The following is a 12,149-nucleotide window of genomic DNA, read 5'->3' as shown; positions in this document are numbered from 1 at the left end:
CCCCGTTCCCCAACTCTCCCACCCCCACCCGTCCAAGTACAGAACTTGAGTGTTCATGCATTCATCCAGAACCAGAATCATTTCATCTTGGCTTACTGGATTTAAAATCTTCATATTCTAGGGAACTACAGGTTTTGTGGGAAACATTAGGACCTCAGGGACTTTGTTTTCATAATATTTAAAACACCTCATCTTTTTGCCAAAGGCCTTAAAATAAAAAATGAACTGAAAAATAAACAAAGAACAAACACTAGAGCCTTGCTTGAATCCCTCCTCTAGGAGGCTAGGTGAAAACCCTAGGGTGCCACAGCCTCACTGTCTGGGAAAAGAAATCTAAAATTCCTAGAGTCAGAAGGCACAGGGCACCCAGGTACTTCCAGAGAACGTGAGACTCCCTGGCGCCCCAGTTCTGTCTATTTCCTCTTCCTCGCACACCCCGAATCCGCTTGGCCACCCCACCCGCCCTTTGAGGATCTTTTAAGTGTGAATGCACTATGAAGTCTTCAACCTCTTTCATGTTGTTGCAAGATGATATCTCAGTATTTCTTAACCATGGTGGGCAGATGGCAGGCAGAACCGAATGGACTTAGTGCCCTATTATCTTGAGAGTCACTTTGCAAGTATTTTTCTCCAAAGTTCAACTTAGCCAGCAAACCCTTGCTGAGTACCTCCTATGTGCCTTCCCCTTTCAGAATTTAACTTCTACTGGGAAGAACACATACATAGGTAATTCCAGTAAAATATGGTGAGACTTATCAGGACAAGGAAAACGAACCTCATCTGAGGTTCTGATTGTCACAACATTGTCTTTACTTAAAGTGAATCTTAATTTATAAACGTGGACAAAGGGCAGGCTTTGTGTTGACTTTTCTTCCAATTATAGAGTTATAAGCTTTTCTTCTTCCCTTTGTTTATGCCAGTTTGCAGGACCTTAATAAAAGTTATTCATTTGAATCATTTTATTAGTATCGGGCTTCCCTCATAGCTCAGTTGGTAAAAAAAATCTGCCTGCAATGCAGGAGACTCGGGTTCAATTCCTGGGTCAGGAAGATCCCCTGGAAGGAAATGGCAACGCATCCCAGTATTCTTGCCTGGAAAATCCCATGGACAGGGGAGCCTGGTGGGCTACAGTCCATGGGTCACAAGAGTCAGACACGACTTAGCAACTAAACCAACACCCATTACCACTAAATTTTATAGTGAGCATTAAAGTGGTTTTTTTTAATGTGTAAAAGTTGAGAAAAAAGTAACCCTTGAAACAGCATCTCACAAAAACTTATTTAATAAGTTAATCAGAATAACCCTTTAGAAAAAATTGAGTCCTCAAATTGAATGTCCAAAAACCCAAGGAGACAAATGATAGATCTGAGTTTAGCGAGTTTGCTAAGCTGTCAGGTAAGATCATTTACACACTTGGAAACCACAGCTGCTCTGAATGAACAGTTGTCATGGGAACACTGCAGTTATCTTAGCTCCTAATCACTCACCTTTGTGTAGTTGCAGATTTAAGAGTGCAGGGCAGACCCTTCCCCTCTCTGTCCCTTTAAAACCTTGTTCGTCTTCAGTAAGGTAATCTTTCCTAAAATTGTGAAGCAGAAGCAATAATATCCCTTCCGTTCTTTCCAGTCCCCTTTACAGTCTGATGTAAAGTGCATCTGCATGCCTGCGTGGGTCACCATGCCTTCCTCCAGGGGACCTATCCTCCAGGGAGCAAACCAACACTCACATCTTCTGAGTTGGCAGGCAGGTTCTTTACCACAAGTGCCACCTGGGAAGTGCTAAGCACATCTATGTGCATCTAAATAGATGCACTTCCTGCAGCCTTCTGGAGTGAGTGAGAGGAGGGAGTGAGCCAGCCTCCTTTCCTCTGAAGGGACCAACTGAAGGGAAGGTTAGGGCACTGTGCTGGGGACGTGGGAGAACTCCAGAGGCCACAGCCATGAGCTTCTCGAGTACTTCCTTTCCTTCTTGTAGTGGAGGAAAAGCCACTTAGAGTGTCTTCCTGGAACCATGTTCCTGAGACTCAAATTTTATTAAAAGGGAAATATAAGTGACTTTTAGGTCTCTGAGTTTAACACATTATAACCACAAATTGTAACCATATTTTGGCTAAAAGCAGCCGGTTAAGGAGCCCCGAGGACCTTCCATGCATCTGTTCTTAAGAACTACATCTGAAGAGCACTCTACTTAAAGGGAGAAAAATTATTGAGTGCTATTTTCTGAAAATGTGCTGCTTTCAAAAGTGCTATCTGTGCAGCACTTTATTTAATTAAGCGATGTAGAGTTCCAGAAAAATAAGTGAATTTTTTTTTAACTTTAAAGAAGATTTTTTTAAAAGCCACATTCTATTGCTTTTTCTTTCAGGAACACATGATTCTATGCAGATTTGCAGACCAGACAGCTGTCCAGCTGCCACCCCAGCGAAGGCTCATAGGTATGTGTTTTCACAGAGGAGCTGTTGCATAGATTATGTCCACCATGCCTAGGAATGAGTGAACCAACGCTATTTGGGAAAGTGGGAAGCCGCTACATGGTCCATTTATCAGTGAGACACTAAAGTTGTTTTTCCCAGAAAAAAATCCATCTTGAAAAGAGCTCTAACTATAAGAATATTTTGTCCCATTTTTTGTTAACATTAATACTTCCAAATGTATTTTCAGTGTTCATACATTGAGTAGATTTATGTTAAATATTTTTCTTACTGTTACAAACAAACTGAAGAATCTCTCAAAAGCCATAGAAAAAAATACTAAAGATGGAAATATCAACTATGCATACCAAAATTGATATATTACAAAATGTATAAACAAGGATGATAATGTTTTCTTTCACAGAAAATATATACTCGTATAATATTAATCATAGACCAATTTATTTGACATTTGTAATATTAAACATTACCTAACTTGGAAGAAAAATAGTATTTCAAATTTAAGTAATGAATTTATCCAAGACTTTGCTTTAGAAAGAGAAATCATGTTTAGAAATTTAATAGCAGCTAACAGGAGAAGGCAATGGCAACCCACTCCAGTACTCTTGCCTGGAAAATCCCATGGATGGAGGAGCCTGGTAGGCTGCAGTCCATGGGGTCACGAAGTCGGACCTGACTGAGCGGCATCACTTTCACTTTTCACTTTCATGCATTGGAGAAGGAAATGGCAACCCACTCCAGTGTTCTTGCCTGGAGAATCCCAGGGACGGGGGAGCCTGGTTGGCTGCCGTCTATGGGGTCGCGCAGAGTCAGACACGACTGAAGTGACTTAGCAGCAGCAGCGGCTAATAGCTATTGCACATTTTAGCTCTGAGCTAAATGTCCTCCACCCACTATCTCAGTAAATTCTTATAAAAATACATGTGGAATATGTGCTGTTATTCACATTTTACAGGTAGGAGAACTGGGGCAAAATCTTGCCCAGGACTGGTGGATGGTGAAGCCACGCTGTAAACCCAAATTATTTGATTCTAGACGTAAGGCTCCATTTTTGCAGTGACCATCAGTGACAGAGTGACATTACCGGAAGGTTAGGTTCCAAAATTAGGGCTTAACATGATCGAATGGAGTCAAAACTATCTTAAAAATGATTCAAAAGGCCACCCATTGAAGACTGTCATGACGGAGCAGAAAACGGATTGTTGATTCTTTGGCCCAGCACTGGGTGTAGTAATTAGCTTGCATTCAGACACCGCATTGTACGTGAAATAGTTATCTGTAAACTCTGAAGTCCAAGTCAGCGTAGCTGTATCATCATGGTTGGAGAAGCATTTGAGACCTGAGTCTGAAGGGACAAGTGGTTTCCTTCTTTGTCTCACACCCTGGGGCGTGAACATATGGAAGAAGCTTGCAGTCTCCCTCTTTGATTCTTTTTCCTTCTTCCTCCTTTTTCCCATACTCACATTTTGAGTAGCTGAATGCATATTTAAATGCACAGTCAAATATATATATATATATAGAGAGAGAATTTGTACATATTTATCAAGTTACATTTGCTACAACTCCACTAGACTCAATGAAAGAATAATCGGTGTGGTGGGTGGGGGTGTACCTGTTGATGTTTTTAGCCATCAAATGAGAAGGGAGTGGCTGGAAGGGAAATCGCTAGAGCTGAGGAGGAGCCTTTGGCAAGATTGCTGGCATGAAGGGAGGGAAAGTCAGGTTCAAAGTCACTGACTCCATCAGTTCTACATCTCTTCTTGGCACAAGCCATACCTCTGTTCTGTAAACATTTGAGGAAGCTCCCCAGACCCTAAAAGGTAGACTACCAACCACTGAATTTCAGTTGTGAAGACACTTCTTCAACATGTAAAAACAAGAGACTCTTCCATGTAATGCAAAAGGAAAAATTAACCGGGCTGGGATCAAAGCCAAGGGTAAATGAGCTGCAGTGTAAACCTAGGGTGGGTACTGAAGGAATGCAGAGCATCCCATTCTGACAGAGAATGTTTCATTTTAAATTGAAGGGTAGGTGGGGTGGAGGGGGACACATTTACAGATGTCTTAAAGGAGGAACACTGTTTCAAGGAAAAAAAAGAATGACAGCCATGCAGCTGTTGCTGAAGAAGGGGCCATTTATCCTCAATGGAATTCTAGACATCTCTTTTTCTAACGTTTCCATCACAGTCCATCCTTTATGGCATGGGGCCTTTTGAGGGAAATGTGCAAAATATTTTGAATCTTTCGTTGTCAGTTTCTTAGCTACTGATTTTGTTGCAGGAAGGGGGACCCCTTCCAGGGTCTGAAACTGGGCTCTTGTCTAACACTCGGAAATGAATTGTCCGAGAAGACACATGTGCTGACAAAGCAAGAGATTTTATTGGGAATGAGCACCCGGGTGGAGAGCAGTTGGGTAAGGGAACCCAGGAGAGCTGCTCTGCTACGTGGCTTGCAATGTCAGGTTTTATGGTGATGGGATTAGTTTCCGGGTTATCTTTGGCCAATCATTCTAATTCAGATTCTTTCCTGGTGGCGCACCCATCGTCCAGCCAAGATGGATGCTAGCGAGAGGGATTCTGGGAAGTGGATGGACACGCGGTGTCTCCTTTCCACCTTTCCCGTATTCTTCTGGTTGGTGGTGGCTTATTAGTTCCGTATTCCTTACCAGGATCTCCTGTCAAAAAACAGCTCATGCGAATGGTTACTAAAGGGCCTGGCCAGGGTGAGCGGTTTCAGTCAGTGTGCTTCCCCTAACAATTTCACCTTCCTCTGTTTTTCTGGGCGGATTCATATCTTCCACAGAAGAACTTTTCTATTTCAGTTATGCCTTCACTTGTAAGGCTGTTTTAGCTTAGCAGATTCTACTGTCATTCAAACAAATCATTTAAAAATGATGCATAGGCCTTATTTATAATTGTTGAGGAAAAAAATGGAATGAATGAAGTTCTGCATAGTCAATAACCTTTTTTTCCAAGATAATAAAAAGTTTATATATTGAATTTAAAGAAATTGAAAGTGTAGAAGTAAACCTTGGCTTTGAATGTATTTAACCTCAAATCAGTTTGTTGTTTTTTTTCCCCCTGCTGCTGCTGCTAAGTCGCTTCAGTCGTGTCCAACTCTGTGCGACCCCATAGACAGCAGCCCACCAGGCTCCCCCGTCTCTGGGATTCTCCAGGCAAGAACACTGGGGTGGGCTGCCATTTCCTTCTCCAATGCAGGAAAGTGAAAAGCGAAAGTGAAGTCACTCAATTGTGTCCGACCCTCAGCGACCCCATGGACTGCAGCCTTCCAGGCTCCTCCATCCGTGGGATTTTCCAGGCAAGAGTACTGGAGTGGGGTGCCACTGCCTTCTCAGTTTTTGCCCCTAGCTACTTTGAAATAGAATTTTGCATTTGCCAAAGGACACAAAATAGCTGCTTTGCTTGCCAGTCAGGTTTCCTCTTTTGTTTTCCAAGATTAGAAAGAAAATTGAATACCACTGTTTCATAGGGGTGTGGGCACTCCATTAAATTAAGATTATATTACACTCAGCATTACACATCCACCTGAAATAATCAGCACACAATTGAGAATTTTCTCAAATATATTCTATTTCTCATTTCTTCATTATATTCTAAAAACCCCAAGTGGAAAATATAATATGTCTTTGAAGTGTCCCTTTGTCTGGATGTTATTTTGGACATTCTTAAAGAAAGATTTTTTTCTTTTTTTTACAATATGGCAGATAATGTCTTTTCATAGAGCATGAATAGAAAAGGTCTTAACATGGATTTTTACCAAAGTGGGAAATTTGTAGTTTTTTTATTTGAGATTTATTTATAAATACATCTTAAAAGATTAATGTTGTTTAAATTACTAGCAGCAATAAATCTGTGAAATTGTCTTATATTTATTATTGTCTTCTCTCCATACTAATCAAGAGTTAAATTGAAAGAGACCAAACAGGATGCGGGGGCAAACATCATTCTACATAATAGATTTTGTCATTGTGTAGAGCCCCTTAAACAAACTGACTCTGCACTATTAGCTGAAGGGCATCTCATGATACTATTTTCACATATTTCAGGAAAACAGTGCATGTTCCTGGTGGATCTGGATCGAGCAAGAGCTGCAGAAGAACATGGCTTCTCCGTTCAAGTGATATCCATGGAGCCAGAGAGCTGCTCTCCCAAAAATAACATGATCGTGGGAGTCCCCATTTAGAACAAGATATTCACATTTGATGTTTTGCCATCCTTCTCCGTGATAAAAGCCCGGTGGCATTCAGGAGAGTCTTAGCATAACTAGGAAACAGCAGTAGCCATCTCGACCCTATTGTGCTCAGGAAAGAACCCAGCAGGAAAGTCTTAGAGGAGGGCTGCCTGCGAAGCATCACAAATGCTCTTGTAATGTGTGATTAAAGGACTGCTGATTTTCATAGTGAGGATCCTCTGAAGTCTCAGCTGCTGGCAGAGTGATACTCAGGAGAGGAGGTTCCATCACTGGAATAACAATTTCCTTCTCGTCTCACAGCTTTTCTGATCTTGCCAGTGTGGTGTTCAGTGCAAAATAGTGTACTCGCACTGTTACAATCATCTAGAGATTCAAATGGAGACCAAACCTTGACCAGGTGGGGTTTTTTGTTTTTTATATTTTTAGCAATTGTACTTTTTAATTTTTTTTTTTTTTTTTTTTTTTCAAAAACCCAGGCAGATAGTTAGAGTATGCTTGTATTTTTAAGCTGGGGTGAGTTGGACTTCTATATCATTTCAGGTACTCCTTTTAAATATACCTCTCATAAATTACCAAATGAGATCATTGCTGGTTCAAACATTTTATATGAAGAGATTATAAAATAATTTTGGTAAATTTCCCATTACAAGAATGTGTAATTAGGACTTAAATTCTGACTAATTAGTCAGCACATTGATTTATTAACTCCAGTCAATAAATAATTATTGCAGATCCATTAATTTCAAGATCCTGGCCTAGGTTATTCTAAGGATATAAAGATGAGTTGCAGGAGACACAGTGCCTTGCCTGTAGAAGTAAATCATGATTCAAAAGAAAGGTTCATGAATTAAGTTCTTTATATCATAATATAATGTGTGGTCCCAGGATTTGTTTTTCAGATACCAATCATTTTTTATTAATTTTTTGAGGGGGTAAAACTTACTGAGTATAACTTGAGGTAGAAGGGATAGAGTACAGAGGCTTATTTGAGTAATTCTTCCCACTCAAATTGTTCTTATTGCACCAGCCAAAGTTTTTAAAACCAGCTGCCATGTCCTTTCTCACATGCTGCTGACTATTTCTTTACATGTCCTGAGTTATTCCACTTGAGATAAAATTTATTTCATTGATTTTGATGTTTTCAACCCCTGTCCCCTATATGACACATGTGATGAGAAAGGACTTTAATGAATAACTCTTTCATTGCTGTGGATTAAAACACAAGAATAATTTATCACGGGGAGAGGGGTTTGAACTCTTGCTTTCTAGGCTAAAATTAAATAAAAGAAGCAACCATCACCCCTGAGTATCTTAGTCATTTGCACCTATAAACATACCATGCTCTTTTATCCTAGAATGTCTTTTTTTAAATTGAAGTATAATTACAGACAATAAAATAACATATTTTAAGTATTCAGTTTGAGAATATTTAAGTATTCTTACTTAAGTATGGGGCTTCCCTGGTGGCTCAGAAGTTAAAGCGTCTGCCTGCAATGTGGGAGACCTGGGTTCGATCCCTGGGTCAGAAAGATCCCCTGGAGAAGGAAATGGCAACCCACTCCAATATTCCAGTATTCCAGTATTCCAGTATTCCAGTATTCCACACCAGTATTCTTGCCTGGAGAATCCCGTGGGCAGAGGAGCCTGGTGGGCTACAGTCCATGTTGTCGCAAAGAGTCTGACACAACTGAGCGACTTCACTTTTACTTAAGCATATTTAATACAGTTTGTACAACCACCACCAGAAATAAAGATATAATGGATTTCTATCAGCCCCCAAAATTCTCTCATCTGCTTTTTGTCCAATTTCCCCCACCCCAAAGGCAACCACTCTGATTTCTATCATCCTACATTTGGTTTGCCTATGTTTGTCCTTCATGTAAATGCAATCATTTAGGATACTGTCTTTTGTGTCTGGCTTCTTTTGCTCAACATGGTATTTTTTGAGAAATAGCCACTTTGTTATGTGTATCAATGGTTTCTTTTTATTCCTAAGTGTTATTTCATTATATAAATGTATCAGAATGTGTTTATGCTTTCTCCTATTTGTATTTATATGGATTGTTTTCACTTTGAGGATGTTATGAATAAGGTCTATGAATATGCTTCTACAAGCCTTTTTGTAGACATATATTTTCCTTTCTCTTAGATAAATACCCAATAGTAGAATTGCTGGGTTGCTGAGGAAGTGAATGTCAATTGCCAAACAATTTTCCAAAGTGGTTGTACCATTTTAAATATATTCCCACCAGCAATGTATAAAGGCTCTAGTTTTCCACATCCTCACCAACTTTTGATGTTGTCAGTTTTTAAAATTTTTACCACTCTATTGGATGTGAAATGATATCTCATCGTGGTTTTAATTTTCATTTCTCTGATAACTGGCATGTGAAGTATCATTTCTAAGGTGTCTCCTCAAGTCTTTTGCTCATTTTTTAAATCAGGTAATTTGGGGTTTTTTATTATCATGTATTCTGAATTTGAGTCCTTTGTCATGTATTGAGACTATTTTTCCCAGTCTGTGGCTTACTTACTCATTTTCATAGTGAATGTTTCAATTTTTAATAAGCCTAATTTATCTGTATTTTCCTTTTATAGTTAATATTTTCTGTGTCCTCTCTAATAAATCTTTACTTATCCTAAGATTATAAAAATTCTTCCTATGTTTTCTTATAGAAACTTTATGGTTCCAGCTTTTTATATTTAGGTCTGTGATTCATCTCAAATCAATATTCACTTATACAGGTAGGCTTTGAGGAACATACAGTTGTTTCAGCGACATTTGTTTAAAAACTTTTCCTTATTGAATTTACTTGGCACTTCAGTTGAAAATCAGCTGATGTATGCGTCTGTTTCTGACTTCTCTAGTCTGTTCCATTAATCTATTTGATTACTGGAGCTTTATAGTAAGTCTTGACATTAGGTAGCTTGTCTTCCAATTTTTTTTTTCCGGATTATTTTGTCTGTTCTAAATCCATTGTTTTTCCATATAAATTTTTAATTGGCTTGTCAGTTTATTTTCAAAACAAAAGGCCTGCTGAGATTTTTGGTGTTGCCTGGAATCTTTAGATCAATTTAGGGAAAATGAACATATTAACAATATTGAATCTTTCAATCCATGGGTCTTCTTTAATAACTCTCAGCAGTATTCATAACTTTCAGTGCAGACGCTCTGTTCACTATTTGATATCGACAGTTTCTATGCTGTCACCTTGAGGTTTTCCAGCCGGGGTGGCTGAGGCCAGTCCTAGACATGGGTATTAACAATTGCCCTTGGATCATGATTTTCCTGTGTAAATTCTTGCCAAGATTTCGTCTCAGCCAGAGCAAATAAAAGGAGTTGGATGCAGGCAACAGGAAGGCTGCTGCAGTGACAGCAATCCGAGTAAGTGACCTGGTCTCACCCCTACCTCCGTCCATCAAAAGTAATGCTACTCCTCACTAATTTGTCTCCTGCCATGGTGGTAATATTAGAAGCCAGAGCTTAATGTTTATTGACTTTTGAGCCTGGCCCAGAGAAGCAGGGATATAATTATTAATGACTGAACAACCTTATCTTATTTAAGGAGACAAATTTCAGTTCTATTAGAAAACAGTATTTTCAGGCCATGCATGCAAAATAAAATGGATGTGATGATAATTATTTCACCTCCTTCTCAAGAATTTGGCTTCAAGTGCTGCCTACTCCATGGTTCCAGAAAATTGGCATTAATAGAACTTTCATATAGTGACACCTGTTTTCCTGTTGATTTTCACAGTTAGAGATACAGTCCTGTGGAAGTAATGAAATCGTAATAAAACATACATTTTTTTAGGTACAATGAAAAAATAAAACCAGACTCTCAATGCAAAGTAGTTTTTGAATAGATTTTTAAAATTATACCAGAAATACATGTGTGTTGGGGAAAAAACTAAAAGACGTGGATAAACAAAAAGAGGAAACACTTTAAGGTAACTGTTAATACTGTATCATATTCCTTCCTAGACTTTGTTCAGCACACACACACACACACATGCACACACTCTAATACTGTATTTTGGAGAAGGAAATGGCAACCCACTCCAGCATTCTTTTCTGGGAAATCCCGTGGACAGAAGAGCTGGGTGGGCTACAGCTCATGGGGTCACAAAAGAATCAGACACAGCTTAGCAACTAAACAACAATACTGTATTTGCTAGGTGCTAAATACCTTAGTCTCTTTTTAAAGTCCTTCAGTCCTCATAATGACCCTCAAAGGCAGCCGCCATTAGTAATCCCATCTTACAGAACTAAGACCAATGTTTCATAGTAAGAACAGACCTAGGTTTGAATTTAACCAGTAATTGGCAGAGATACTATTCAAATTCAGGCTCTTCAACAATCCTCTTAGGGTTGGCTGAAACAACCTATGGTAACCAAATCCTTGTACCTTTTGAAGTTCTACACAAGAAAGGTGTATTTTTTGCTTATACTACATATCCATCCCAGTTAGCGCTGACTACACTATCATCATGCCTGACCAAGCAGCCTCTACCAGGAACATGGCTAGTCTGGTGGCAAAAGAAGAAAAGACACGGCCCACTATCAGCTGCCTACTAAAGATTCTGCTCAGGTCTCATACTTCCCTTCCCTCAGTTTGTTGACAAATGCAAATTACATAGTCCCTCCTGAGTTTAAGGTAGGGAGATACATATATAAACCCTTGGCAGGGGTGGAGGTTGCAGGTAATTTCAAACTATAATGTACCATCAGCAATGTATTTGAAGGAGACAGAGAAGAGGAAAAGAAGGAAGGAAGAAGTAAGCAAAGAAAAGGCCATTGCATCTTCCAGTTGAGAAAGTGTCTGAATCTGGTTGCAGCAAATCCGGGCTACTCTTTGTTGTGGTGTGCGGGCTTCTCATTGCAGTGGCTTCTCCTGTTGCAGAGCTTGGACTCGAGGGCACAAGGGCTTCAGTAGTTGCAGCCCATGGGCTCAGTACTTGTGGCATTCAGGCTTAGTTGCTCCATGGCCTGTGGTATCTTCCTGGACCAGGGACTAAACCTGTATCCCCTGCATTGACAGGTGGATTCTCAACACTGGACTACCAGGGAGGTCCCTGGACTTTTCATACTTAGTTTCAGAAAGGAATTTTCCAGAAAGAAACACTCAAAGGAGTTGTTTTTATTGTTACCAAAGGTTGGAGAAATTTCTATTAAAAGGAGTTTCAGATTTGCAAATTCTGCCTCCTTTGTTAAAGTGCTTGATCTATATAATGCCTGGTATTCCTCCAGTAAGGTATCAGTTTACACACCTAGGAATGTAGATTATATCCCTGTACCCTTAACTGGGGCTTCCCTTGTGGCTCAGTGGTAAAGAACCCACCTTCCAAGCAGGTTCAATCTCTGGTTTGGAGAAGTTCCCTTAGAGAAGGAAATGGCAACCTGCTCCCATATTCCTGCCTGGGAAGTCCCATGGACCGAGGAGCTTGGCAGGCTATGGTCCATGGGGTAGCCTGGACCTGTCACAAGTAGTTGGACACAGCCACT

At 39.8% G+C, this 12,149-nt stretch overlaps 1 protein-coding gene across 2 annotated transcripts in view; it reads left to right on the top strand.

Annotated features, from left to right (window-relative positions):
• Positions 1 to 9,277, top strand: part of GSTCD (glutathione S-transferase C-terminal domain containing) — a 139,533-nt gene extending 130,256 nt beyond the window's left edge. The window contains exons 9-10 of one of the 2 annotated variants that reach the window (XM_018049244.1): positions 2,365 to 2,434; positions 6,498 to 9,277. In XM_018049244.1, the coding sequence (XP_017904733.1) occupies positions 2,365 to 2,434; positions 6,498 to 6,634 (207 nt within the window). In that variant the 3' untranslated portion in view covers positions 6,635 to 9,277. The remainder of the gene's footprint in view (positions 1 to 2,364; positions 2,435 to 6,497) is intronic. The other variant, XM_005681339.2, reaches the window with a different exon arrangement.

This window comes from Capra hircus, chromosome 6 (genome assembly GCF_001704415.2).
Source record: "Capra hircus breed San Clemente chromosome 6, ASM170441v1, whole genome shotgun sequence".
Taxonomy (NCBI): domain Eukaryota; kingdom Metazoa; phylum Chordata; class Mammalia; order Artiodactyla; family Bovidae; genus Capra; species Capra hircus.
This window is presented reverse-complemented; position numbering and strand designations above follow the sequence as displayed.